Genomic DNA, 25,410 nt, shown 5'->3' on the forward strand with positions numbered 1-25,410 from the left:
TTCATTTTAGAGGATTTTTATTAAAAAGAACAAAATATGAATACAAAACTGTTAGAAAAATCACAACAGATGACTGAATTCAATCCATCATCCCAACTGTGGCAACAAGGCGGAACATCCTACAACATCATGAATGTAGACACATACGTACATATAATGAAATAAAATAGAAAAAGAAAAAATAGCAATAGAGGGAATCAATGAAATAATAACAAACGCTATGTTTCCTCTTTGAAGTGTGTAATGAAACCTACCCATTTAACAGAACAAGAAAAAAAATGCCCCATATCTGTAGACAAACTACAACAAGATTTATTATTTTCAAGAAAAGAAATATGGTACAAAATAAGAAAAAAGGTCAGTGTCCAGTATCTGGGATTCGATTTCACTGTAGGTTAGGGGGATAGGGGACTGGAGGGTTGACGTAAACTCAGGGATTGTCCTGTGTTGTGATGTTGTTGCTCTTCGGTGTTGGAGGGATTATGTCGGTGCTGTAATTGTTCAGGCCAGTAAATTTGCGAACTGCTGGTTGGAGTGGTGAATGGACCAGCGCCTGGGTAGGCAGCCTCATTGATCATTATGCCACCTCCAGCGGCCAGGGCAGCGCTTGTCCAAAAGTGTCTGGGTTCCAGCTGTGGGTAAATCTGGCTTGGGTAGAAACCCCTTGCAATGTACTCTTCATTGTATGCAGGAGGGTTACCTGGTGTTGCATAACCTGCAGCAGCACGAGAAGAAAGATGACCTGAAACCTGTTCATTTCTGACATAAGCCATTTGGTCGTACAAACCATACCCTCCTGAAGCTGCCAAAGTGTCAGTGGGATTTACTGTGGACGAACTGTGAGCACTGTGATGGTTTCTGTTCACCTCTGTGTGATCCTGTCCAGCATGGCCCATAAACTGCCAGTTAGCAGGGTCTGGCCTGGTGGTAATGATGTCATTAATGGGAAACTGATCATGCGTAGTGCAGTCAGCCTCTGTGTGACGCTGTGGTATCTGACCTGGGTCATGGTTGGTGGCTGCACAGTGGAAGGGATGAGGAATGAACTGGCTCACATGTCCAAACCTGCTCTGAGCATCGAAATTTCTCTCGTGTTGTGGGTCACTGGGATAAGCAATGCTGGCAGAAGGTAACATGGTGCCGAATGAAATGGCTTCATGCACGTTCACATAAGGGGTGTCAAGATGGTTCCCACAGGAGACCGGAGGACCTGCTGTCGAAGCTTTATCTGGAGCCGACACGCAAGCGGACATGTTTTTCTCAGATCTCCTCTCCCTCAACAGAGCCCAAAGGTCTTCCAAATGTGGGTCTTCATCAGATCCAGGTCCTGCATCTTTGTTCCCCCTTGGCAGAAGTGTGGAGGTGGCAGCAGGGCTAACAGGAGCAGACTCACAGGTGGATTCAGTGCTGGGGTGACTGATAGGCTGCAGTGAACTGCGTGCACGTTTGGCTGGCAAAGCATCCTCAGTTGGGGGGTTATTGGTGTCAGGTCTGACCAGTGATTCAAGAGATGTAACAGCTGACCTTTTCATGGTTGGAAGGCATTTATCTGTGGGAGACGTAGGTCTAACAGAGAAAGATGGGGATTCTGGGGGCATCTCTGACTGTTTCACTTGCAACTTAGGGATAGAGCTCTGGTGCGGAGAGACGGGTGCTCTGAGTTCTGACTGCACAAAAAGGCTCCTGCCAGTTGCTTGAGAACAATGAGAAGTGTTGGCGTCAGGACACGGAGAGACAACAGAATTAGCCTCTGAGGATACTCTGGTCACATCCAGAAGACTTGCAACAGGTCTTTGTTTGTCCACCTCCCTATGAACAACCACCACAGTCTTTTCCAAATTGTGTTTTTGTGTTTCTTGTCCTTCTTCTAAGAGACACAGCAAAGAAGGAATGAGGGGACACAAGAAGAGAAGTTTTAAGTTTAAATTTATTACAGTGAAAACAAGTCTATAGGATGCTGTCCTTTCAAGCAAGTCATTCACTGAGTGGGCCTCAACCCGTGGCAAAAACAAAATTGTAAATAAAATAATAATCATCATACCATTGTCACTTCTCTGGTCTGTCTCAAGTGCCTGCGTTGATTGCTTCTCTGTGGGATGAGATTCCTCTGGACTCTGCCGGTTCTCAGGCAGCTGGTCTGAACAAAAGAAACCAAAATCCTCATATTCTGCCTGTATGACTCACTTTAGTTAAGCTTTCTATAAGAAGGAGGAAAAACAACCCTGTTGTGAAGGAACTTCTACATGTGTGTGATATAGTTCATCAATAAAAGTATGAAACTAAAAAGCATAATTGTCTTAACATCATTTACCAGGCAGCTGCACTGATAAGGCAGCTCTGTTTCCTAAGTAACCAAGGCTACTAGACATTCAACATGGGGGAACCACCTTGTTCCCAATTAGAGTACACAGCTGAAAGCCATTCGTCTGGAAGCAACTTAGGTAAGCACAAATTTGCCAGCATGGAAAGCTCACAATGATGCAGGTTCCAAGAATAACCTTTTATAATGACAGAGTTAAAAATAATTAAATAATCTGGGCTAATGGGACTCACCATTTTGTTGTAGAGTACAGACAGGTGGACAGATGACACTCAGGTAGGGTTCTTTCCTGATCTTGTGGACCAGTTTTAAGGCTAAAAGCAAAGAGCACAGTTGACACAGTATTCCTGTGGGGCCACAACTTCTGCAGACTGTTGCAAATGAGCTTACTGCTACCTTCACTGAATGGGGCTGTCCGAACACAATTATACAGGTCCGGTCTCAGCAGTATAACCTTTGTTAAGGAGAAGACAAATCAGAATCAGAATTCCTTTATTTATCCCCGAGGGGAAATTCTTTTCAAACAAGGGAACAATAAGCATAATGGATTTCCATTTTGTTGTGTATTTCCACTTTGTACGTTAATTGGTTTTTTTTGTCAACAATAAAGAAACACTATGAAATATTAATAAACCTTGTCCACAATAAAATATGCAATTTTGTGCAAAAAGATAAACATTTAAATATAGAGTTACCAGTATTTTGTCAAACCTACCCCAAAGACAATTGAGATAAAATGCATGACACATGGATCTAATAAGATACCTGTGCATCCATGTTGTTGGAACACTCCGCCTGCGATATCAGCAGGACGACCTTCTTAAAAATATAATCCTTCTCTGTATTGGTCAAGTCCTTCAGCTGCCTAAACCACAGATAACGAGAGTACTCCCTTTGCTGTGTGAAGAAAACCATGCAAAGAGAAAATGTTAAATTTGCTTCTGTTGTTTACACATTTTCAATGAAAATAATGACAGGCCACTCACCATGTATCTGAGCTGGTGTGTTTCGCTGACCATGTGTTCACAGATGTCCCTGATGAAGAGCGTCTCCCTGCAGCTCTCACACAAGTAGAATGAAGCCAGAGATACACCTCGACACTCCCACACAGACGACAGACCTGGTGAGGGCACAGTGTCTTTAATGCTGTATGCCTTTGTGAAACGGCGTGAAATATTGAGAAAGACAAGGCTTTGCTTTGTAAGGATGGACACACCCACCTATGATTAGTTCATTGTCATGACCCTTCACACTCAAGGATGTGGAGAGATGACTGCGGCCCTGAGTACTTTGCCCTGTGACAGCCATTTGAAATAGGAAATCAGGGGTTAAATGGCAAAAACCACCAATGACTCATAATTGCATCTGCTCCTACCTTTTGAAATTCTTGGGAGTGCCAGTGATGCACTGTGGTGTCCCGGTCCTGTACTGCGCTCTAAGTGTTTCAGTATGTGCTCTGCTCTCTGGCTGAGCCTTGATTGGTTCTGCTGTTCTATATTCACTGGAGCAGCAGAAGGGAGCGGGTCTGGGCTGAAGAGTTTTACATTTGACGTTTTCTGAGTGTCTTTCGGCACATTCTGCGTGTCTGTTAACTCTGAGTCACTTCTCTCGAGCTGTCTCATCTCAGCAGTCTCTTGGCATAACTTTGGGGTTTGGGAAAATCCGTCAGTGGCCTTTGAGCCATTGGCAAGAAGGTCTGGCTGACCCTGAGGTCTCTCCATTTTCGCTGATGGGAGGAAGGGATGAAAGAGAGAGAGAGATGGTGGATTTGTGTCAATGACCTGTGACATGGAAGAAGACTACCCAGAGCCATCGTGTCAGTAACGGCCTAAATATTGTGTGTTACAGGCACAACAGCTGAAAGGAAGGCCCTGTTGTTTACTATGACTCTCACTTGCAGGTGTGACTTCAACTATAGCATGGGACTCCAGATGAGATTCATTCTGCTTAGCATTAACTACAAAGAGTAGGGAGACTTTATTTTACTTTATTTGACTTGTTTTATTCAAGGTTCTACATGCATGAAGCTGGTCTGAAATCAGGCCAGTAGCTTCAGGTTCTGTGCTCTTTGAGTCTGACTAACTCACAGAAAAATTTCCTCCTTTTGAAAAGGATTACATTTCTAAATGAAAAGCAGCAGTATATTTTTAAAAAATGGATTAGCTGAATAAATATCAGATGACATGGACCCGTGAGTCACAAATAATATGCGTATGCATGTGGGGTCTCACCTGGAGTCTGAACCAACGGCGTCTGGAGCTCAGGATTGTTCTCCGACTGGTTATCAGTGGAAAGTTCAGCCATCTCATTCTGTGGCATGTGCATCCCTAAGAGACAAAACTGCAGTAATTGGCATTATGTAATTCCATGCCTCTGTGTCTCACAGGCCTTCTCATAACATCACAAAGACACACACAGCAGATTTCTGAGGTTATCAAAAATAAACAGCTACACAATATCACAGACAAGGCTACAATACAGTGTCTATAAAAAGTATTCACCCTCTTTTGTAAATGGAATCATAGTCAAAATAATTCAGCTTTTTTGGCAAATATTTACAAAAAAATCTGTAATGTCAAAGTGAAAATAAAGTATGTCAATGAATTAAAAATAAAGCGTCCAGTCTGATGGCAAAAAGCTCCATTTTGGTCTCAGATTGTGTTGGAAATAAAACTTTGGTGAAAAGAAAAAAGACAAAGTTGACAAAATCTGTCATTGTGATTATTAAAAAAAAAGATTTGAGAGGTAGTACAGAGTCACATTCAAGTGAGGACGAGCACAGAATTCACACCAACTGACAGACTAGTGAGAAACAGGCTGTACTTATATCTGCATTTGAGGGGTGTACATGACCAGAAAGGGGAACTTCATGTCAGAAAAAGGTATCTGAAAGGTCACCAACCAAGTGAAAGGTGACTAAAGGATTCATCAGCATCTACAAGACTGGTTTTAAACAGCTTTGTGATTAGGCGTTTGAGTGCAGCTGTGTGTAGAGTGATCTGCAAAGTTACCACAAAGGAAGTTATTTAAAATGTTTGCCGTGCATGATACATGTGCTAGACGAGACTTTGTGGTATACAGGAAATACTGAAAGCATATTAGGATTAACTGTCTGATCATAACAATAAACTGAGTAAAAACCAAAGAATCTTCTTCTAGCTGACCTTGGAGTCTCTCACATGCCTTTTGGCAAACTCTATTTGAGATTTAATATGAGCTTTCTTCAACAGCGACTTTCTCCCACACAGCTTTGACTGCAATTGACTGGGGCTAAATTGTGAGACTACTAACACCATTTATTTGGCTGTATAGTATGATGAATGAAACTGTGATTAAACAAAGGAACCTAAAAGAGGAAGACAACAGGAGAGGTTTTTGGCAGAAAGGTGTTAAAAACAGGAAAACATGGGAAGGTTGGATAAGAACTCTTATGGTAAGGATTTGGTGGCTGTGAGGTATAAATAATATAATATCATAGTGTTCTTGTATGTACAGTTTCTTCGCAAATAAACTCATTGGTATCCACAAGTCCAGTTTCAGTTTCTTCTGTGAAATGATAACTGAGAACAGCAGGACCTCTGGTGCAATCACTTTAAAGGGGTGAATATTTATGCAATCGCTTATTTTACATTAAATATTTTTTTGACTATGACTGCATTCACAAAAGCAATGAAAGGTGAAAACAACCAAGGGGATGAATGTTTTTTGGCACTGTATGTCCAAAGACAACAAAATACACTCAGGAACGTGTACTTTGTACTTGAACTGACGTTTGAATTTACCATCATCTGAGCTTGAAACGTCACACGGAGAAGCAAAGGGAGCTTTCTCCTCTACAGTGTCAGTTGTTTTCTCTTTCAGCATTTCTTTCAGTCTTTGTAGAGCTGGGAATAAAGAATGAGAATTAAGACAAAGACCTTAGAGTTTACATAAACTAATTCACTGCAGTGAAAAGGAACAGAAGCAGATTTAATGCAGAGTTGATCATTTATCATACCGTGTTTCATCAAATACAATCACAAATTAAACATATGTAAATTTTCACCTAACACTTGAAACAAATACATCATACCTTACACCTCAAACAGTAAAAAAGAAAAGGTGGTATCAACATAACACAGTGAATTGGTGTCAAATACACATTATTTATCAAACCGACAAGCAGTGAAGTGTTTTACTTTCAACTCTAAAGTGAAGACTGATGTTACTGGTCACGGTGGTAAAGAAAGTGTCATATTTTGTAAGCTAATAATTCTGTACTGTCACTTTCAGGTTGATCAACATTCTGATGAAACTTTTAAGACTTCATGACCTTAAAGTACTCACTTAATTATATGTGAATCTTGTATAAATGTTATTGTATAATCATCATGCATTAAGTAGTTACAGCAGAGGGGCAGCTCTCTGTGAAGTCATGCAGAATTACATTCATCACAGATAAGGATGTCTTTACCATTGTCCTTTGGAAGAGTGTTCAGCTCTTTGTACACGTCACTCGTCACTTCTATTGTCTGGCAGAAAAGAAGACTTACAATGAATATACATAAATACATGAAGATGAAGCAGACGGCATCAAAAACTGACATTTTTGTTTCCACAAGAAGCTGCATGACCATACTGTTTTCTTTTTTTTAGAAGCTAGTGTAGTATCTTTGCCTTAAGTTTATTCCTCTAGGTTTCTAGACTTGAGTGGGTCACCTGCGCATTCCGGGATCCTACATTCTTTTCAACCTCAGCCAAGTGGGCCACTATCTTGTCCAATCTGCTTTCCAACTGAGACGAACTGTGAGTACATCCAGGGAGCATTTTCTAGAAAGAACAATAAAACCACAGAGTTAACATCTGTGAAACAAAGATTTACATGCTTCCAGTGTTTTCTACAACAAGACTGCAAGCACGCACCACATAATTATACTTGTGTGGGAGGCTGTTAAGGTGACTGGACCCGGACCGGTCTACCTTGACTGAACACAGCTGACAGTAGACTTGCTGCTTTTCTTTACATGTCACTACAATCAGGTGGTTTACACCTGTAAAAGTAAAGACAGCAATGCAGACCTCTGATTAAAATGGAAGAGAAATCAGTTCTTAGTATACCCAATTAACAATAATAATAACAATGATGATAAAGATGCTTACCAACTTTAGGATGTTTTGAACTTGGCTTGGCCCTGCTTGTGGAGCTTTGTGATGGCATTGTTGGTGAATTCCTGTTGTCAGACTCGACAGACGTGTGCATGGTCGAGTGTGAAGCTTCAGGTGCTGTGGCAATGGCATTTGGCTCCTTTGAAATATTCAGAAATGCAGTCTTGGCAGAGGCTTCAGTATCTTCACTTTTTATAGATGTCACAATAGTTTGAGATGCCACCGTAATTTGGGATGCAGCTTCAGAATTTCTGTAGGCATTTGCAGTTTTGGAGGTTAGACTGGAGTGATTGCTGCCCACAGTCTGTTCAGTGGTGGTTGTAGTGGCATTGGAGCTGGTTGCACATCTGTGCGCAGTTTCTCTCGATTTGGAGGTGGTGGGGGTGGTTATGTTGCAGCTGGAAGTGCTGGCTCTAAGGCTAGAGTTGGGTGCTGTCAATTTAGTGGTGCCTGAAGTAGAACTGGGGGGCCTGGTTGAACATTGGGAGATGGCCGTCATGGACTTGGTGGAGGTCACTGCATATTGTGATGTACCTACTATTTCGGAAGTGGTTTTAATTTTTAATGTCCCTACAGATTTGTTTGAATTTACTTCAGGTTTCAAGGAATTTCCTGTGGAATTAGGATGCAAACAGGTTGTTACTGGTCCACTTGATAAGTCTTCACTGCCTCTGGAAACAGTCAGGCAGGTGTTGGCATTGGCAGCTGACTCAGACACCTTGATCTGGGTCATTTTGACATCTTCATTTGAGTCAGCGGGGACCTCAGCTGCTTTGAAGGTGGGTTCAGTAACGGCTCCAGTTAGTGAGGATGGCTGTACCTCAGAGGCTTCTGAATCCTCATCAGTCTGCATCTCCACCTTCATCTTAAAATGAAACATCTATATTAAGTAAACTCACTTTTTTAGCTGTCAAAGAGCTACACAACAAAACAGTCATTGTCCATCAAAGGTGTTGTTACCGTGTTAACTAAATTCATGATATACCACCCATGATGCTCTTGTCCTCAGGAGTGTTGGTGATGTTTCCAATCCCAATTTCAAATTTTTTATTTTTCAAAAAAAATGCAGTGATTCTATAACAATCCACTTAAGGCAAATTATTATGTAATACCACAAAGGAGTAATTAATTAATTCCAACAGAGGGTACAAAACACTTTGAGCTGTAGATAAATCATCACTCGTACATCTAACAGTTCATTAGCAAATAGTCACCGTTGTGGGATCATAAGCTCCATACTTCTATATCTATTTTTGTTTGCTGCCACAACTCAATTATTTATATGTTAAAGAGCATGTATGATTTTGATATTTAATACATTTGTTTTTGTTTTGTTATTTATCTTGTTTGCCAGAATAAGTTGCTTTCTATTGACCTTCTCATATTCAATTGAAAATCTGTGCTACAGTGAGCAAAAAAATGGAAAGGAAAGTCTGGGTTGGTGTAAAATCTTGTGTATTCTATAACAATAAAATTATATTCCTTTATATTAAGGTTTTATTTGAAACATATGTTGCTAATCTGAGCATGAAGATTATCAGATTTAGATTGATGAATGAAAAAAAGGAGGAAACAGTTACGCTAATCCAATGACTGACCGACCTGGGAGTCATCTGTGACAGACTGGACCTCATGTTGTGCGTGAAGGGTGACAAAGGTGTCCATAGGTTGAACAGCAGACAGAGCTGAGGTCGAACTGAGGTCATGCCGACTGTCCTGTTGCTGAGCCTGCTGGGCCTTCACTGTCTGTACGGCTGCGTAGATGGAAAATACAGGAGAAATACTGAACATTAAAAGCTCAGACTCAGAAAAATTTTATGTGAAAGTAAACAAACGTATAGTGTGAAGAGTTTTGTCATTTATGTTTTTATCATCTGTGCTTCTGTGACTTTGCTCTTTAAAACAGTGATTTGATTCTCCCTCTTTCTTTTTTTCTTCAGTATTCTGCTGAATTCTGTTTACATGTTTCAGCCCTTTATCTTAGTGGTCACTTACCTGATTTAAAATTTAGTTTTGAGATATTACTGTAGATCTCTTCATCCAGTTCAACAACCTAGAGTGCAGACATGCCCAACTGTCAGAGAAATGTCTAAGTAGATTTTGTTTATATCTGTCAGCTCTTTAACTCAAAAACATATTTATTTCTGTTTATGAAGTGATAGTGATAACCAAGTCCACAAATTAAAGCTTCACTACCTCAGCCTCTCCACATCCATTATCTTGTTCAAACAAAGCAGCCAAATGACTGAAGCTCTGTGTTCCTGGTGGAAGTTGAAGCTTCTTTAATCCCTAATGTCAGAAAGAAACACATGAGAAGTTATTACTACTGCAAAATATTTGCTGTATATGTATAGTATGTGATAGAAAATATCGTACATACTAGACGAAAGTTCTTTTCAATGAAGTTGGCTTTGAAAATGTTAAATTACTATGGTAAGCTTGAGAAGTAAGTTGACAGTCATGTTAGCTGCTGTAGCTAGAACAAAATCCAATTCCAAAGGATGACACAGAGAACCATAAAATCATCTCTTAATTGGACACGCTTAACATAAGGCAAAGAAAAAACCCAAGGCTTGTTTAAGGAAAAAAAAAAGTACAAGCCTACAATATTAGCAATAATTCTCAACCACTTGGATGCAGCTTGAATTGCAAAACTCACATTTCTCAAAGTTCAGTGACTTAAAATATACGCAATACTCATGAGGAAATGGGAAGTTGTCTCTCAAAAGTATAGGTTAGGATATATTCAGTCTTAATGCAATATTTACATGCAACATGTACATAGTGGCCACTGTAGTCATTCCTCCTCTCCAAACTGGGTGTGAAATGCTATCTTCAGCACTCTCAGCCAGCCCAGTCTGTATCTTTGTGCTGGCATACATGTGTTTAATGTTGGCGTTTTGCTCCAGAAACGAAGCTACATGCAACTGCCAGGATATATTTCCGCACGGCAGCCCAACAAGGAAAATAGAAGAGGGAGGTAAAACAAAAGATTTCAGGAGTACTGTGGATTTTGTCCCCCGTTTCTTACAATGCAGTCGCTCAATGAAGGGACCTCTGTTCTGTGGTCAAGTAATGAGGAGGAAGGAAAAGAAGTCTTTTGTAGGGGAAAAGTTATCATGCAACGTATGGTTCTGCATTGAGTGTTAGTGTGATACTGCTGAAAGACTCGACTAGCCTGTACTTTTAGTGGACACTGTACATGAACTGCCTTTGTTAATACAGTGCCTGACCAATACATCATACACACATGCTGAATTCCGCACTGAGCACCCGAATAGAACTCGAGAATTACCCAAAAGACCGAGGTGGACGATTTTAATGACGATGAGTCATCTAACTGCTTGTTCATTGTGTATAACCATGGTTTCTTTGTCTTATGCACATATAAAAACGCTGATGAGGATGCACTCCGCACAGCACAGTTGTCTGGAAAGCAGCTTGTGATTGGAAGGTTGCTGGTTCGATTCCCCCACCGGACGGGCAGGAAAAATTTGAGTGTGGTGGAGTGATAATGTCCCCACACCCCATTAGCCGGCTGATGTGCCCTCGAGCAAGGCACTTAACCCCCAATATATATATATATGCTCCCTGTGCTTGATGCAGCCCACTCCTGTGTGTTTCACTGCATGTTGCATGCGTGTGTGTTTCAATCAGTGATGAAATAAAGTAATAAAGTAGGGTTAATAAAGTATCTTAAATTAAAAAAAAAAATTAAATACACACTGTGGTGTAAGCTGACCTTCCTTTTTGCAACACATGATAAAGCTCATGTGTGGGAGAAGCTTTGTAGGAGCATCTGGTATCAGCTGACAAGCTTCCCACTGCGCTTTCACAGCACTTATCTATCTAGTTCATAAGAGTGCATTCTTTTCCGAGCACAAGCTGTTTCTTTGTAACAGCTCTTGATATGCATAACCTTGTTAATTTTCTCCTTCAAGAGTGCTTATTGTCACTTTGTTGGTTTCAGTCCTTGCGTGCAAGAGCTAAAACAGAGGCACTAAGACAGTTTCTTCTTTTTCACAGTCTCTTCATTTCTTCATTTCTCCACCACATCTTTCATTGTGCAAGATGGACTCAAAAAACTCCAAATGTATCCTGTAGCATTCACTCACCCCCAGGAACATCTTCTGGTGGCCAGATCCAGTAACATGACTGATCACTTCCTTCTCTGGGATCTTCAGACAGCAGCACTCACAGAGGTAGATGGGGTCATGCTGATCACAGCAGCATTCAACAAGTGCACCTAAGCCTAGATGATATATTGGTCAATATTAATACTGTGTTATCGAGCTTCCTTCTGGCTCTGTTCTTACTCACAAAAATGATTTTAAAAATGGAATGTTAAAGTAATTTAAAATACAGTTAAATAAATTGTAAAATAATTAAAATGGAGGGAATCAAAATATGATTTTATATTCTTTTTTTCCTTTTTCTCTCTGATCTTACATTTTATGTTTGGAGTAGAAAGAGAGAGGGAAATTATGTTTTTATCATTTTTATCAATTTATCATGATTATGCCAGTTTTTTGAAAAGCCCGTTATTTTGTACTGACCAACCACCGGCTCTCTGCTCTTCCTCTTGAGATAACGCCACAGCTCAACTCCTTGGTGGTTCAGGTTAGAAGATGCTGTAAGACAAACATTAACCGAGCCATTTTCACAGAAACACTGAGAAAAATCTTTCACAAACTTAAATTTGGAACTTACAAACCTTGATCTCTCCCCTCTGCAGTGGTCACCTCCTTTTGATCATTACTTGGCAGGTTTTGGGTTTTGGGGTTTTGTGGAAGGGTGAGCTCCTGCCATTTATAACCAGTTTTTTTCTCTTCTTCCTCATTAGAACATGTGTCGTCCTGTGATTTTTCATGTGATTTGTCCATGTAGTCTTTCAGCTGTTTTGAAGCATCTTTGCTTTTAAAACTTTCCTCTGTTTCATGAGCTTTGTCCGTGTTCTGACAGCTTTCTAAAGTCTCCCCACTCACTGTAGGGTTGTCTGTCTTCTCCTCCTTCATCGCCTGGCATGTCTCACTACCACCATTCTTTGACTCGTCTTCACTTTGTGTAAGAGTCTCCTCGTCACTTCTCTTTTCTGAATTTACTCCACTTTGTACATCAAGTGTATTCATGATTTCAGCACCAACTTCTGCTGAAATCTTTTTCAGGGTCATCTCACTGGTCTGTTTCTCAGACCCCTCCAGTATTCGGTTGTTTGCTTGACTGTTGTCTTTCACGTGGCCCTTGTCCACATCTTTCAAAATTTTCCTGGGGACTGACAAACACAGTGCATTAAAAATGCAACAGAAAAAAAAACATGAATAAAAACACAAAGGGAGCCCAAGCCTCAGCCATATTAGTTAGGCTCATAGTGCACATAAAATGCGTACACAGCAAAATGTTCAGTTAATATATTTGACTTAACTTACACAGCTTCACTGATGGTATTATTCGGGGTTCAAGCTTTCCATTCCCATTCCTACTCTTTGCAGATGCCAAGATGGATATTGCTGGGACAAAACAGCATCAGAATGGTCATGAAACTGATTCACGGGTACAGATACTAAAGTGGAACATTAATTCACTCATTGCAATAAATACACTCACCTCGTTCGTAGGTGCATGGTGCCCAGATGGGCTTGTCCAACTTTATGATCTTTTAAGGCAGAAAATATTGAAACATAAGCAAAAATAGAAGTCTCACACATTCATAAACATGGAATTGGCCCTTTACACTCACTCTCACCCCACATATCCATTTTCTTAAGTCAATGATTTTGATTTGGGGAAGGCTGTTCTCTCTCCTGGCAATGAAAAGTAACTCTTTCTGCACACAAGTGATTTCTCAATATTTGGTTCATATGAAGCTTATGTGAAAGCACAACTTTCATTAAAAGAACATATGAGTATAATGCCATTTGTCAAACCTCCCTTCTTCCCTGTCCTGCTGACTGCAAAAGTTAATCCATAAATATAATAAATAAATACCAAATATCACTCCAAACTAAAATGAAATGTTGGCATCCCTGTTGAGGTCATACATGAAGCTACATAAGTCATGGAGAAAGTCACTTTCTGGTATAGAAATACCTGTACACGTGATATGGAGTGAGTACGTCCCGCCTGTTTGGCCAAGTCCAATAAGGTCTCTGCATCAGTGCTTGAATTCAGCGAGCCTGGGTGGAAATGGTTCTATACACACACAAAGCACGCACGCATGCGCACACACACACATACACACATACATAGAAATATTATTGAGCAGTTTTTGATTTGTTTTAGATTACTAGCACATGTGAGAGGAAAGGCCATGCAAGAACACATAAAACCAATTTACATCAGTGGGACACATATAGTATAGGATATATTGCTTTTAGTAACTGAATTGCCCTCGGGATTGATAGAGTATCTATCTACCTATCTAGTAAAAATAGGAGTACTAAATATAAATTCCAATGACACTCAAAGAACAACCGTTCTTCTCAGCTCAGCTTGAGGGTTTTATTATATATCCTATGCAATAACCAATACTTGATTTTCTGTATTTGTATCCAGTACTATGCAACACTGTGTATCTCTAGCCTATACTAAGTGTGTTCACACAAATACAGCTCACTTACTTTAAAAAAGACCTTCTTAGAACACAACTTGGAAATAATGCTGTAATTAGAGATTACCCTGATGGTAAAAATAATGTCAAGTTTGAACTTAATGTATAAATATGACACCAATAATTTCAGGGTTTTACAATAGAACCAAGTGCTGTAAATTCAGTCTTGAGGACTGCTACCAGGGCTCATTTGTTGTGTTTTACTTGCTGTGATCACAATAAATTCTCTGCACCAGATCTGCTGACTCTGCTCATCATTTCAAAACCACAGAGGCCTGGAAGACTTCAACTACATTCATAGAAGTATCTGAAATACTGGACAAAAAACCTTAGGTTTACAATATTTCAGTACTGTTTCAACTAAATTACACATTTTATACTTGAAGGCACTTTTGATGGAGATTTCCTAATCAGCTAGAATGAAGAATATCTGACAAGTGAAACACCTGAAGAAACTTAATGACCCACTGTCTACAAGGAAAATGAGAATATCAAACATTGACAAAAACAAAAAACTAAGGAGGATAGTTTTCACTCTAAAATGTATCCAATAGAAGGCATTTCAGTTCATGGCTAATTCACTATATGTGCAAATACCTGTTCTTCTCCTGTCCTCCTCTGAAAACAACATTTCAGTTGACAGTGCTAATGTTAACCAACTGAAAATTCTGTCATACAGAATATGGAAGCTAAACTTCATAAGATAACACTGGTTAGCAACATTTATCTGTTACACAGAAACATCTGAAGTTAACTGCAACTGCCCTTTGAACTATACAAAAATGCCAATTGCATTACAGCTAACAGGTTTTGGCTAGCGATAGCTAAGTTTAGCTAGTAGCTTGTAGTAGCTTGCGGTTTGGGCTGTAGACTTAGTGATGATGATGAGTTTATTAATCAGAGTGCTCATTTGCTTGTCTAACAAGCAGTCAAAAACATTACAACTGAATAAAGAAAAGCAGTGAATGCTCACTGTGGTGAAGCTGCGCCAGTGGCTAAATAAAGACGGATGAAATGAGAGTCCCTCACAAGTAAAGCCAAGACATCTCCATTGTCCCTGATGGCAGGCTCCAGTATAGATCACCCCATGCCACCCCACCACCAAGCTAGCAGACAGGACATAGGCTAAAGTAAGTGCACGCTGTTGTGGGAGAAAAGGATGGAACAACAGAGGAATCAGATGGTCGCAACGTTTATCTTTAATCAGTTTTGTTCATCATGAGCTATGACCAAGAGATCAGAGGTGAACACTTGTGGTAAACACTCCCAAATATGGCGTTAGGACATTGCCATTTCTAGGCAATACAGCTCGACAACAAGGGCATTACAAAACCTGTCCCTATGTATGTGTGTGTGGTGTGCTTTTGCTTTTTCCCAAATGTGATGCCAATTCAACATCAGTCCAGGTCACTGTGACCTGGCACTCACTCCAGCTCTCATATTTCAGATGTTTCCTATCTGTTCGGTTCTCAGAACAGGCCTGGCTCTCATTCTCCTACATATCCCCCTGAAATCACTAATTGTGATTTAGAGTACTTGCACTAAATGTGAGTGATGGATAACACAACACATAACTGTTAACTTGATATGATATTCTGGATATTCACATGACTATAACCAATGTTTGATAATGATAAGATTCGTCATAATACAACTGGAATACATCAGTTCACACTTTTGAGACGTATGGGAGCGAAAAACCTTTAAGAAGGAAAATTCTCCCATGGCCTCTTTCCCCACAGGCAACTGACCTCCCAACTCGCAAGTCACATCTCTTGTGAACCATCAGCACAACACGTTCTTACAATAACTCACACAGTGGATAATGAAATTGAAAGAGTATGATAAAACAATTCATATTTTAATAATATGGTAAGTCTTACAACTAAAGCCTACATCTAGAATATATATGCATATATACGTGACGATACCTGATTACATATGTATATATACATTTATATATATATGTCAGTATGTCTATGATAGTATGTATGTTGGTAACAGCTGATCACATAATTAGTTACAGTATAATGTCAAAGACGTTTTTTGCTTTACACACTATTTGCATAGGGATGACCAGAGCACAACAGTCACCATTAATGGAAAAAGATTGCAGTAAGTGTTAAGAAGAAAAATACTCACTAGGAACGTTGCAACATGCTCTCGACTGAACACATGAGCGTAACACTCCTCGTTGGACAATTTCCTTGCACAGAGCAAACACAGAAAAGCCACTTCTGCGGTCTGATGCTGTTTGATACACAAGTCGTACATGACCAGGAACTGTAGACCTGAAATGATAACGTAGAGAAAAGTGAACAAGAACTACTGCCTTGTAGTGGTATGCCTCCACGCACAGAGTCAAGCTGCAGTTTACATCCCTGTCAGTAGCAGTGAAGAAGGGATTTCAGAAAAAGAACAAAGTGTAGTTCTTGAGCAAATGGAAGTTATCACAATATTAACATGCTGTCTTCACTTAGACATATTTTAGAGTTCAGACGACTAATAGAGATCTTCATCACTTCATCTTCATCAGAGCTCCCCTATAGTGAAGCCAAATCAAAGCGGCACTCATACCCAGGATATTTTGGTGTCACTTTTGTACAGTGGGAGGACATGGAAACGCATCATCCATCTTTATATATGTCCATGGTCACATGTAATGTAATGTCAAACAGGACATTTGTGCCAAATTTGAAAAAATTCCTTCAAGGTATTTCTGAGACATTGAGAATGGGATAGACAGCGGAACAGACAACCCCACAACGTTATCCCCCTAACCAAGGCTATCGCCAGCATGGAGGCGTGAAGCCACCTATAGCACACTTCTGTTTTCTGTCAAAACGTGTTCTCTCCAATGATACTCACCGAGCAGAGGAAATCTCTCATTTTGATGGAGTTTTCTATATGTTTGAATTAGTGGAACTGTACAGACATGGAAACAGACAAACATGCACAAATCATATGAAAATCATGTGAATTTCCCCACTGCGGGATCAATAAAGTTCATCTTAAAGTAATCAGGGAAAAGATTTTCTTTCATCTGATTTAGAAGAAGAAAAAGAAATTATTGTATTACTAACCTTCACGCTTTAAGAGAACGTGGTGTAGTTTAAGGCTTGACATCACTGAAGACAAGAATGAAGCACTAAGCTATTTAAAACTGCATCACATTGCATTTTTGGATTTAAAAATTGTTCGACGTAGACTTTGTGGCAAGCATGACCAAAAATCTCAAGGTAGAAATATCACTCTCTTGACTTTCATCTCCCTACCTTCTGTATAACTGGGGCGGAGGCCTCTAAACATTGAGTATGGCATATCAAGCACCTGAGAAAGGCAAATTTCTGAATTAGTAAAACAAAAAATTATTTATCCTCCAGAAAATTTGTGCATTCCATTACATTGATAAGCTTTTTTGTTATTGTTCAGTATTGTCTTTTACATTCTATGCCATGAAGCTGTTAAAATGATTTTTGTGAATATGTTAGTAAAAGAACATTTGGCATTTTACCTTCAGCATCATCTCATCCGGTCCTCTTTCCTTCTCCTCTTCCCATGCCATTGACTTCAAGGCGTTCACATCCAAAGTCTCCCAGGCAAATGGGAGCCGCCAGGGATTCTGGTACAGCTAAGAATTTATGACAAAAGATGGTTATTACAAACTAGTTCACTCACACAAAGTGGTTCACTTCTCAACAATAGAAAGCCTGACCACTCTAATTCACAATAAAGGAAAGAACACCAAACAACGTGGCAGCATTAAATCTATTTATCAGAATCATTTGTTATTCCTCACGTACATTGGTGGTACAGCTGCACTGGTGCCACAATAATAAACGTGTTGTATAATGGATAGCGATGATGTGAAGATGTTGAAGGAGATCTCCACTGACACCATCTTACTTGTATTAGAAGTTTATTACAAGAAGCTCAGCATCAAGCACATGCATTTGAGTGGATCCAGGCCAAATGTAGATCACACTACTGAAACATCTCTAACCACTTGCTTATATAGGTTGGTTGTTTACATTAAAAGAGGAGGATAACATCCGGAAATCAATCAATGACCATTCCAAGAAAGAAAGGGGAGAGTAATTCAATTTTTATATATACCATAAGCCTCTAGAGCTGAGGTCATAATTACTGAGGGGCCCCAGGAAAACATCATTCATATTAATCTCGAGATCCCAGGAAGACACCAATCATACTAATCTCCAGATACTACAAACACAAACCAACCACATATAAAAATAACTTAAGATATAAGCTCACCAACGTGTGTATGAGATGTTTCCGAGAGTCAAAGTGTTTTCTGAGAAAGGACTCAGGGAAACAGTCCTCACAAGCGAAGCACACGTAAAGAGGTTCCACCTGAACCTCAGTGCTGATACACGTCACAACCAGGGATACACCTAAACAAACAGGTAAACAAAAACTGAAATAATGAAGTGCATATTTTTCAGTTTAACACCTTATAAAAAAACAGCAAGGGGGTCAACTCACCAATAGCTGGATTATTTTGCTCCAAGCTGTTTTTCAGGTACTTGTATAGGCCCACAGAGGGCGGCCCGACTAGAATTTAAAGGAAATAAGGTTAAGACAAAGAGATGAATACATACAAAAATCAATTGCATTTTATTCTTAAATCACAGCAGACACGGACATCAACTCAAAAGTTGTGGGAAAGCACAAAGAACTAATGATGTTCAAAGACGAACTTGGGCAGATTTTTGGTAATTATGATACATCAGTCACTGAAAAAAAATTGTCAAAATGCTGAGACTGTATTCATGCACAATGTTCAGATGCAAAGCCCATCTATGTGAACCTAAATCTGCATCTACTATCTAAAAACAATGATATTAATATTGTAATATTTTGTGAAATGCTGACACTTTTATATTTATTTATTTTTCAAATTTTAGGGCTGTTTTCTGTGTTTTTTAAAATAATGACTCAAAGTGAGAAAGGTGTACCTTTTCGGTGACAATCGTCAGCTCTTTCACCTGTAAGAAAGGTGAAAATATTCATATCTTATTTAAATAAGCTTTAATATCTTATTTAAATAAGCTTTAATATTACACATAATATATAAATAATATGAGAAATGAGAGAAAAGTCAAGCTACCTTTGACAAAGTATTTCTCCAACATCTGGAGAAGAACATCAGGACCACATCTTATTTCAGTGCAGAATATCATGAATAATGTAAAGAAAATTATTTTTGATTTTCAGTAGTAAGATATGAAATATCAATATACCTTTTTGTGAAGCAACGTTGACAAATGTTTGAAATACTGAAATGCAGTCTCAAAGCACACACTGCAATCCTGCCACAAGGGAGGCAAACAGGTTAGACATAAATAAAACAAAGTTCACCGTATTAAACAAGACAACGATATCCAGGTTATTATAATGAAATGTATAATTGTGTTATTTATAATTAAATCACCTGACAGCGTAGTTTGTATGGTAATTCTAAAGCCGGTGCCGACACAGTACGAGGCTCTACAAAGACACAAAGTGGCATTGAGTTGGTGATATCATTTTGTAAAGATAGACAGAGAGGTAACAAAAAGAAAGAAACTGAATACATTATCACTGTTTAACTGCTTTTAATTTCAAAAGTCTGAGAGAAAATGTATCATTTGTAATAACAAAGAATTCAACAAGAAACACTGCTTATTTTAAAATTTTCATATTCCCAAGGTGATAGAAAACATGTGTGCACATGAGATGTAAAACTTATCTAGTACTACTGTTGTATATTGGATAGTGATGATGTGAAGATGTTGAAAGAGATCTCCGCTGACACCGTCTTGCTCGCATAAAAAGGTTTATTACAAAGCAGCCCAGCGTCAATTACATGCATGTGAGTGGATTCAGGCCAATAGAACCACACTGCCGAATCATCTCTACTTTTATAGGTTGGTTGTTTACAAGAAAAAGGGAGTATTCATCCGGACGTTGACCCTTCCAAACACAAAGAGAGGGGGAAGAGAAACCACCTTCCTATATCACATATATCTTTGAAACTTGGGACCCCTATCTAAACATGGACTTGGGACATATTTACTAAAGGGCTTCAGAAAAACATCATTCTAGTCTCCAAAGTCAGAGAAAACCTCAATCATACTAATTTCCAGATACTACACCACCAACATGTACTGGTGGTGCAAAAAGTGCTAACAGACATTATACACAATCACAACCAGTTTAGCAGCCTTGAAATGATTAGCTAACAACAAAGTAGTTTACACAGAAACAATACATACCCAGTTTGTTCCCTGGTTTGACACTTGCAATCAAGCTGCTCTCCTTGTTTTCATCTGCGATGGATTCCAGGTCCTTCAAAGCTACAGTCCACCATAGGCTCAATTAGGAATACATCATTCAGAGGAACACAATATAATGAGGTGTGAAAAATAAGCAATAACCTTTTGCATAACAGGTGAAATTCACGGATGTGAATTTGGGAGGCTTCAGCTGCACTTGCTGCAACAGAAAGTCACATTAATACCAGCAAAAGCAAAAAATTGGGAAACCTGCTTTGTGGAGTATATTACCTTCATATCAGCAGTGCCATGAATTTCCTCCGACTGCTTTGCAAAATCAAGTATGATGGAGTAATCCTTGTAGCATTCCTTTGGCATCAGAGTAGAGGGGTGCCACTCTTTCTGTGCACATTAAAATTCATATGATTACATAAATACTATGCAGGAAGGCAACCAGTACTGATTTATTATTAATAATATATATTTTTATTAATATATTAATATATATTAATAATAACCAAGTTCTGATGATTCTTGATAAGGTCTAGATGCTTGATGGTTGGATCAAATGGCATTTGGCACTTTTGGCACTTTTTATTTTTTTTGATATGCTGAGGCATCACCTACACTTGGATGGTATCACCTCAAGAAACGAAATCAAGTGAAATGAGCTTGAAATCCCTTTTCCAAGAGAGGTGTGAGAAAATTATGCATGGGCCCATTATTTTGAATAAAAATTCAAGCACAATGTTTCTAAGCTATTGAGTTTCGCAACATGGAGGCTGATCATTTGGTGCTCCAGGCCCTCATTTGTGTTTGTATGCTATCCTGGTTTTCTCCCCAGACAAACACACCCACACTCAACATGTTCATTAGGTGTGACAGGAATTTCTGGACTATCAGCTCTGACTTAGGGATGAGATAAGAGTATCAAAATTCAGCTTCATTACTGGGTTTTTGGCTGCCATGTTGCATACACTAACATCTCCCCATATCAAGTTTCAGTGCTCGCCACAAGTGGATCTGCCCTCCCACAAGCTGGTCTCACCTTGGTGCCCATTCTCATCCTCACCCCACACATGCTCTCCCAAGGATAAGAAACTCCACCTCTATGCTTTCCTCTGTAGAAAACACCCTCCAGCAGAGAGACACTATGATGGGGGCACCACACCTTCTTTTTAAAGTTATTTGAGAAGGCTCACAGACACACTGTCTGATTGACGTACACCCTTAATTAGGAGTGTCAGGATAACCATAATTTGAAAAAATTAAACTTTGATACTGTGTTGCTAGGCAATTTTTTCTTTAAAATTTTTAATCATTTTCAGCTGACTGTCGCCCATAAGAATGTTGACAAATCTGACCTGTAGCAATACTTCTAAGACTACTAATTGTTAACAGCCAGAAAGGCCAAGGCCAATAGCTCATAGGGGATTAGTAAACGCCAAAGTGCCTGAGATTGGAACAAAACCTCCAGCCTTGGCTGCAGGGAAGGAAAGCATCAACAGAGAGCCTTAATTGTCTCCACTGTGTCAGAGTGGAATTACAAAAATGTCAAGACACTCCCTACTGACTGGGTCACTGCTTGACATCCTCTCAAGTGTCCTGTTTAGTATCTCTCCTCAAAACTAATTTTAGATTGTGTCTTTTTCCAAGCTGTGTCCATCTGAAATTCATTCATTTTGAGTCTTAATTTATTCAAGGCCTGATTACATTTCTTCACTGGGTTGTATGTCATTATTTTAGGAATAACTGAAGGAATTTTCCTTCTTTAGGCTTTAAGGTAATATGACACAGTGTTTCTGCAGGTTATTTTTGGGTAATTTGCAAATCTAAACACAGTAGGTCACAGTGAGTGTGGTGCAGTGATCATGATAAGGCTGGGCAGAAGACTCTACAGTCACAAATCAACCAGCTCTAAAGATTTCATTCACAATAGGTACTCACAAAGTAATTAAAGATGTGGTCAAAGCTCAGGACATGTCTGATGATCATGTGGGTGGCCAAAGTTAGTTTGCAGAGCGTGCAGAGGTAGTATCGCCTCTCAGCTGATCCAAGACAAATGCACTCAACAAGATGCTGCATACCTACAAGACCATGGTCAAAAAAGGGAGAAATTAGTTCAAAAACAAAGCTGAGGAGGGCCAATAACGTCTGGTTGAGTATCAATTCATCCCACCAATAATAATAATAATGATAAAAAGAATTGTGTTATAGATTATTGAAGGCGATTTTACTAACCAAGAAGTGGATGCTTTCTGTGGTTGTCTTTTTGATATGTTTGTATCATCATTCTCTTTGGCTTGCCAGCTAGAGGTGAAAAAAAAAATCACAATCATCAAAGGAAGTAAGAAAGAGTAAATCTAAAATGTGGGTAAAGATACACAGTATTATAACTGTTCAACACAGAAAACATGATGATCACAGAAGAAATTCAGCATCAGATTTATCATGATGGATTTTTTCAACCAAGTTTACAAAAAGAAACTGTAGTTCAAGGCTGGATTACAAAGCTTCTAAAACGGATACAGGAGTCCATGTTGCCACTTTTCAGAAATATTTAGTATTTCGTTTACAACATCATTGATCAGACAACAAGGTCAGGTGGTAACGCATTACTTGGCATAGTAAACCTAATAAAACTACCAAAATCCTGACATTAACACTGCTTAGTTACTTTGTTACCATTAAAAGTAATATGTTACTCCAACACCTTACTTTTATATGATGTAGCTACAGTAGCTATAGGACAGGCTACTCTAGAGGAGTCCCTAAATAAAAATACTAGGACTGTAATCTCCCAGTCGATTTATTGGTCGCTACGTTCCAGCTCGATCAAAACTCTGATTGGCCGATTTTTTTTGCCATGTTATAAAAATAGATAATGGAAAAAACGTCAAATGTAAAGTTTATAAGCAACAGTTTGCATATCACAGCTCGACTACAAACATGACATATTACCTAAAAACCGTAAGCTAACTTGTCTGCGTTAGGTTGCTCCGTCCGTTTTGAGTATATGAGCATATCAGAATTGGCATATTTCAATGTTTTGGTCTAATAATGATTTTATAGCTGCAGGTGCACCCGCCCGCGACAACAGCAGCATCCCTCAGATACACCCAGACCACACCATTTGTTGGATTTTTGCAGCTGTGTTTTTAACCTAATGCACAGTTGCGCTGTGCCCACTGTTTGTATTCTATTTGTTTTGAGCCTATACTTTATTTTTCAGTTATGGATTTTATTTCGTTTCTGCACTTGTCTTGATCTAGTTTGTTTAACAAATATTATTTTTTTCTTAAAGTGGACTTGCCTTTTGTGTTTAAGAGTAAAAGTTAATAGTCTATTCGTGTCTCAGCCGCGAAGCTGAGCTCCTATGTTCAATCTCGCTCTCTCTCTCTCTTTTAGTTGAAATTTGAGGGTTTCAGTCGACCAAGAATTTCTTTGGTTGATTACAGCCCTAAAAAATACAGAGCTGAAAATGAGCAAAATAGGTCCCAGCACTCCCTGAGTACTGATACTGAGTAATCCTCCTGCAGAAACAATGAATCCTGAGAAAATTATGCACACACCTTCAATTAGTTTCAGAAGCTTGTCATTGTCACTCAAAGTGCGTATCACTGGGGAGAGGGATCAGATCATTTTCGTCAGCAAACAATTTAACAAAATTCACAAACAAATCAAAGAGAAATCTGAGACTCTTTTACCATCTAGGTAAGTACTTCTTTGAAGATTCTTCAAGAGATTATCAGGTAAATCCAACACCTGCCAAGAGAAAATGTGGCGAAAATAAATAATATCCTATATTATTAACAAAGGTTTTCACCCCGCTGTCACATCAATAAAATTATTGCAACAAAGAACCAGCAACACTTCAATTTGCTATTTTCTCTGCTCATAGAGATCTGAATCTCCTTCCAGTCCAGGGCTGCTTTCAATAGCATCTCATTCTATACAAATGGAAATCTAACTCCCCATGTGCATAGCTGCTGGGTTGAGGAAGTAATGATTCATTTCAGGGCTCGTTTGGTTAATAAATTAAAGTTAAAAAAAAAAGTATGGTAAACATTCCTGGACTACTATAATAACATCTACATAACAAAAATTATAATAATAAACAGAAACTGATATATAATATATAACTGAATATCTGTAACTGATAATTTTATAGAATTGTTATTCATTTTATTTTAATAGGCAAATTTGTTTTGCTTTGCTTTGTAAATGCTTTGCATTTATATATTATATATTTTATTTTATTTTGTTTATTTTGCTTCCTCCTGAAGGAAATAAGTGGAGTCAAAATGGATGTACAATCAATTTTGTCAATCAATCTCAAGCCCCTTACAGCCCCTTTTGTATAGAAATTCAATACAGAGGTGAAATACTCTGCACTCCCCACCAAAATTTAGAACTGAAGAGGATTCTTGGATGAGAGGCGAAATGTCGTCAAGAACCGTGACAAGTTCAGATGCCTTAAGAATTTAGTACACAGACCATGACCTGGATGACTGAGAACCTTCACCGACATGTTTGATCTCAAATGTGACTTAATGTCACCCTCTAGAAAAGAAGAGCAAAGAAACTGCAGAAGTGTGGGCTGGAAAACAAAAACAAGGAGCTGAAAGACACTGTGATTCAAGGCCTCCATGTACAAACCTGTAGTTGTCCAGGCCCGCTTTGCTTTACCTCCCTCAGAATCTCTGCCCTCAGAATGACTCTCATATCCATGCTGGGGACCCAGGAGAAACTCAGTACATTGGGGTCTGTATAGCTCTAAAATACAATAATGACCCAATGAATACAAAGGAAACAGTGCTACTAAATTTTAAAGTATTTTTGAATTTCCATGACGTTCAGCACTTACAAAGTAGTTGCTACAATGGTCACGAGAATAGAGGTGGCCAACGATCCTGTCTGGCAGACATTTTTCCTCACAAGCATGGCACAGGTAAAAAAAGGCGTTTGTCTCTGGACTAAAACACAGAGTCAGCAGAGACAAGCCTGGAAGTACAAATAGAATAATGACTTTAAATATGATGATTTTTTCTTGCCAGTTC

At 39.0% G+C, this 25,410-nt stretch overlaps 1 protein-coding gene across 3 annotated transcripts in view; it reads right to left on the minus strand.

The window, feature by feature from the left end:
* The window catches only part of LOC124074298, a 34,725-nt gene continuing 9,315 nt past the window's right edge, over nt 1-25,410 (minus strand). For all 3 annotated transcript variants that reach the window (XM_046417051.1, XM_046417050.1, XM_046417052.1), the window contains 43 exons: nt 25,218-25,354; nt 25,010-25,126; nt 24,058-24,115; nt 23,923-23,970; nt 22,592-22,660; nt 22,298-22,437; nt 20,642-20,752; nt 20,513-20,570; nt 20,351-20,431; nt 19,528-19,583; nt 19,337-19,405; nt 19,204-19,228; nt 19,052-19,081; nt 18,579-18,647; nt 18,348-18,487; nt 17,587-17,703; nt 17,348-17,402; nt 17,156-17,200; nt 16,941-16,997; nt 16,215-16,363; nt 13,553-13,654; nt 13,070-13,118; nt 12,892-12,972; nt 12,180-12,737; nt 12,022-12,096; nt 11,581-11,717; nt 9,662-9,754; nt 9,461-9,518; nt 9,068-9,219; nt 7,460-8,330; nt 7,223-7,350; nt 7,019-7,129; nt 6,774-6,831; nt 6,103-6,204; nt 4,552-4,647; nt 3,696-4,046; nt 3,541-3,615; nt 3,307-3,440; nt 3,086-3,217; nt 2,717-2,774; nt 2,554-2,634; nt 2,042-2,137; nt 1-1,867 (listed from right to left, as the gene is read on the minus strand). In XM_046417051.1, coding sequence (XP_046273007.1) covers nt 396-1,867; nt 2,042-2,137; nt 2,554-2,634; nt 2,717-2,774; nt 3,086-3,217; nt 3,307-3,440; nt 3,541-3,615; nt 3,696-4,046; nt 4,552-4,647; nt 6,103-6,204; nt 6,774-6,831; nt 7,019-7,129; nt 7,223-7,350; nt 7,460-8,330; nt 9,068-9,219; nt 9,461-9,518; nt 9,662-9,754; nt 11,581-11,717; nt 12,022-12,096; nt 12,180-12,737; nt 12,892-12,972; nt 13,070-13,118; nt 13,553-13,654; nt 16,215-16,363; nt 16,941-16,997; nt 17,156-17,200; nt 17,348-17,402; nt 17,587-17,703; nt 18,348-18,487; nt 18,579-18,647; nt 19,052-19,081; nt 19,204-19,228; nt 19,337-19,405; nt 19,528-19,583; nt 20,351-20,431; nt 20,513-20,570; nt 20,642-20,752; nt 22,298-22,437; nt 22,592-22,660; nt 23,923-23,970; nt 24,058-24,115; nt 25,010-25,126; nt 25,218-25,354 — 6,701 coding nt within the window. In that variant the 3' untranslated portion in view covers nt 1-395. The remainder of the gene's footprint in view (nt 1,868-2,041; nt 2,138-2,553; nt 2,635-2,716; nt 2,775-3,085; nt 3,218-3,306; nt 3,441-3,540; nt 3,616-3,695; nt 4,047-4,551; nt 4,648-6,102; nt 6,205-6,773; nt 6,832-7,018; nt 7,130-7,222; nt 7,351-7,459; nt 8,331-9,067; nt 9,220-9,460; nt 9,519-9,661; nt 9,755-11,580; nt 11,718-12,021; nt 12,097-12,179; nt 12,738-12,891; nt 12,973-13,069; nt 13,119-13,552; nt 13,655-16,214; nt 16,364-16,940; nt 16,998-17,155; nt 17,201-17,347; nt 17,403-17,586; nt 17,704-18,347; nt 18,488-18,578; nt 18,648-19,051; nt 19,082-19,203; nt 19,229-19,336; nt 19,406-19,527; nt 19,584-20,350; nt 20,432-20,512; nt 20,571-20,641; nt 20,753-22,297; nt 22,438-22,591; nt 22,661-23,922; nt 23,971-24,057; nt 24,116-25,009; nt 25,127-25,217; nt 25,355-25,410) is intronic.

This window comes from Scatophagus argus, chromosome 17 (assembly GCF_020382885.2).
Source record: "Scatophagus argus isolate fScaArg1 chromosome 17, fScaArg1.pri, whole genome shotgun sequence".
NCBI classification, from domain to species: domain Eukaryota; kingdom Metazoa; phylum Chordata; class Actinopteri; family Scatophagidae; genus Scatophagus; species Scatophagus argus.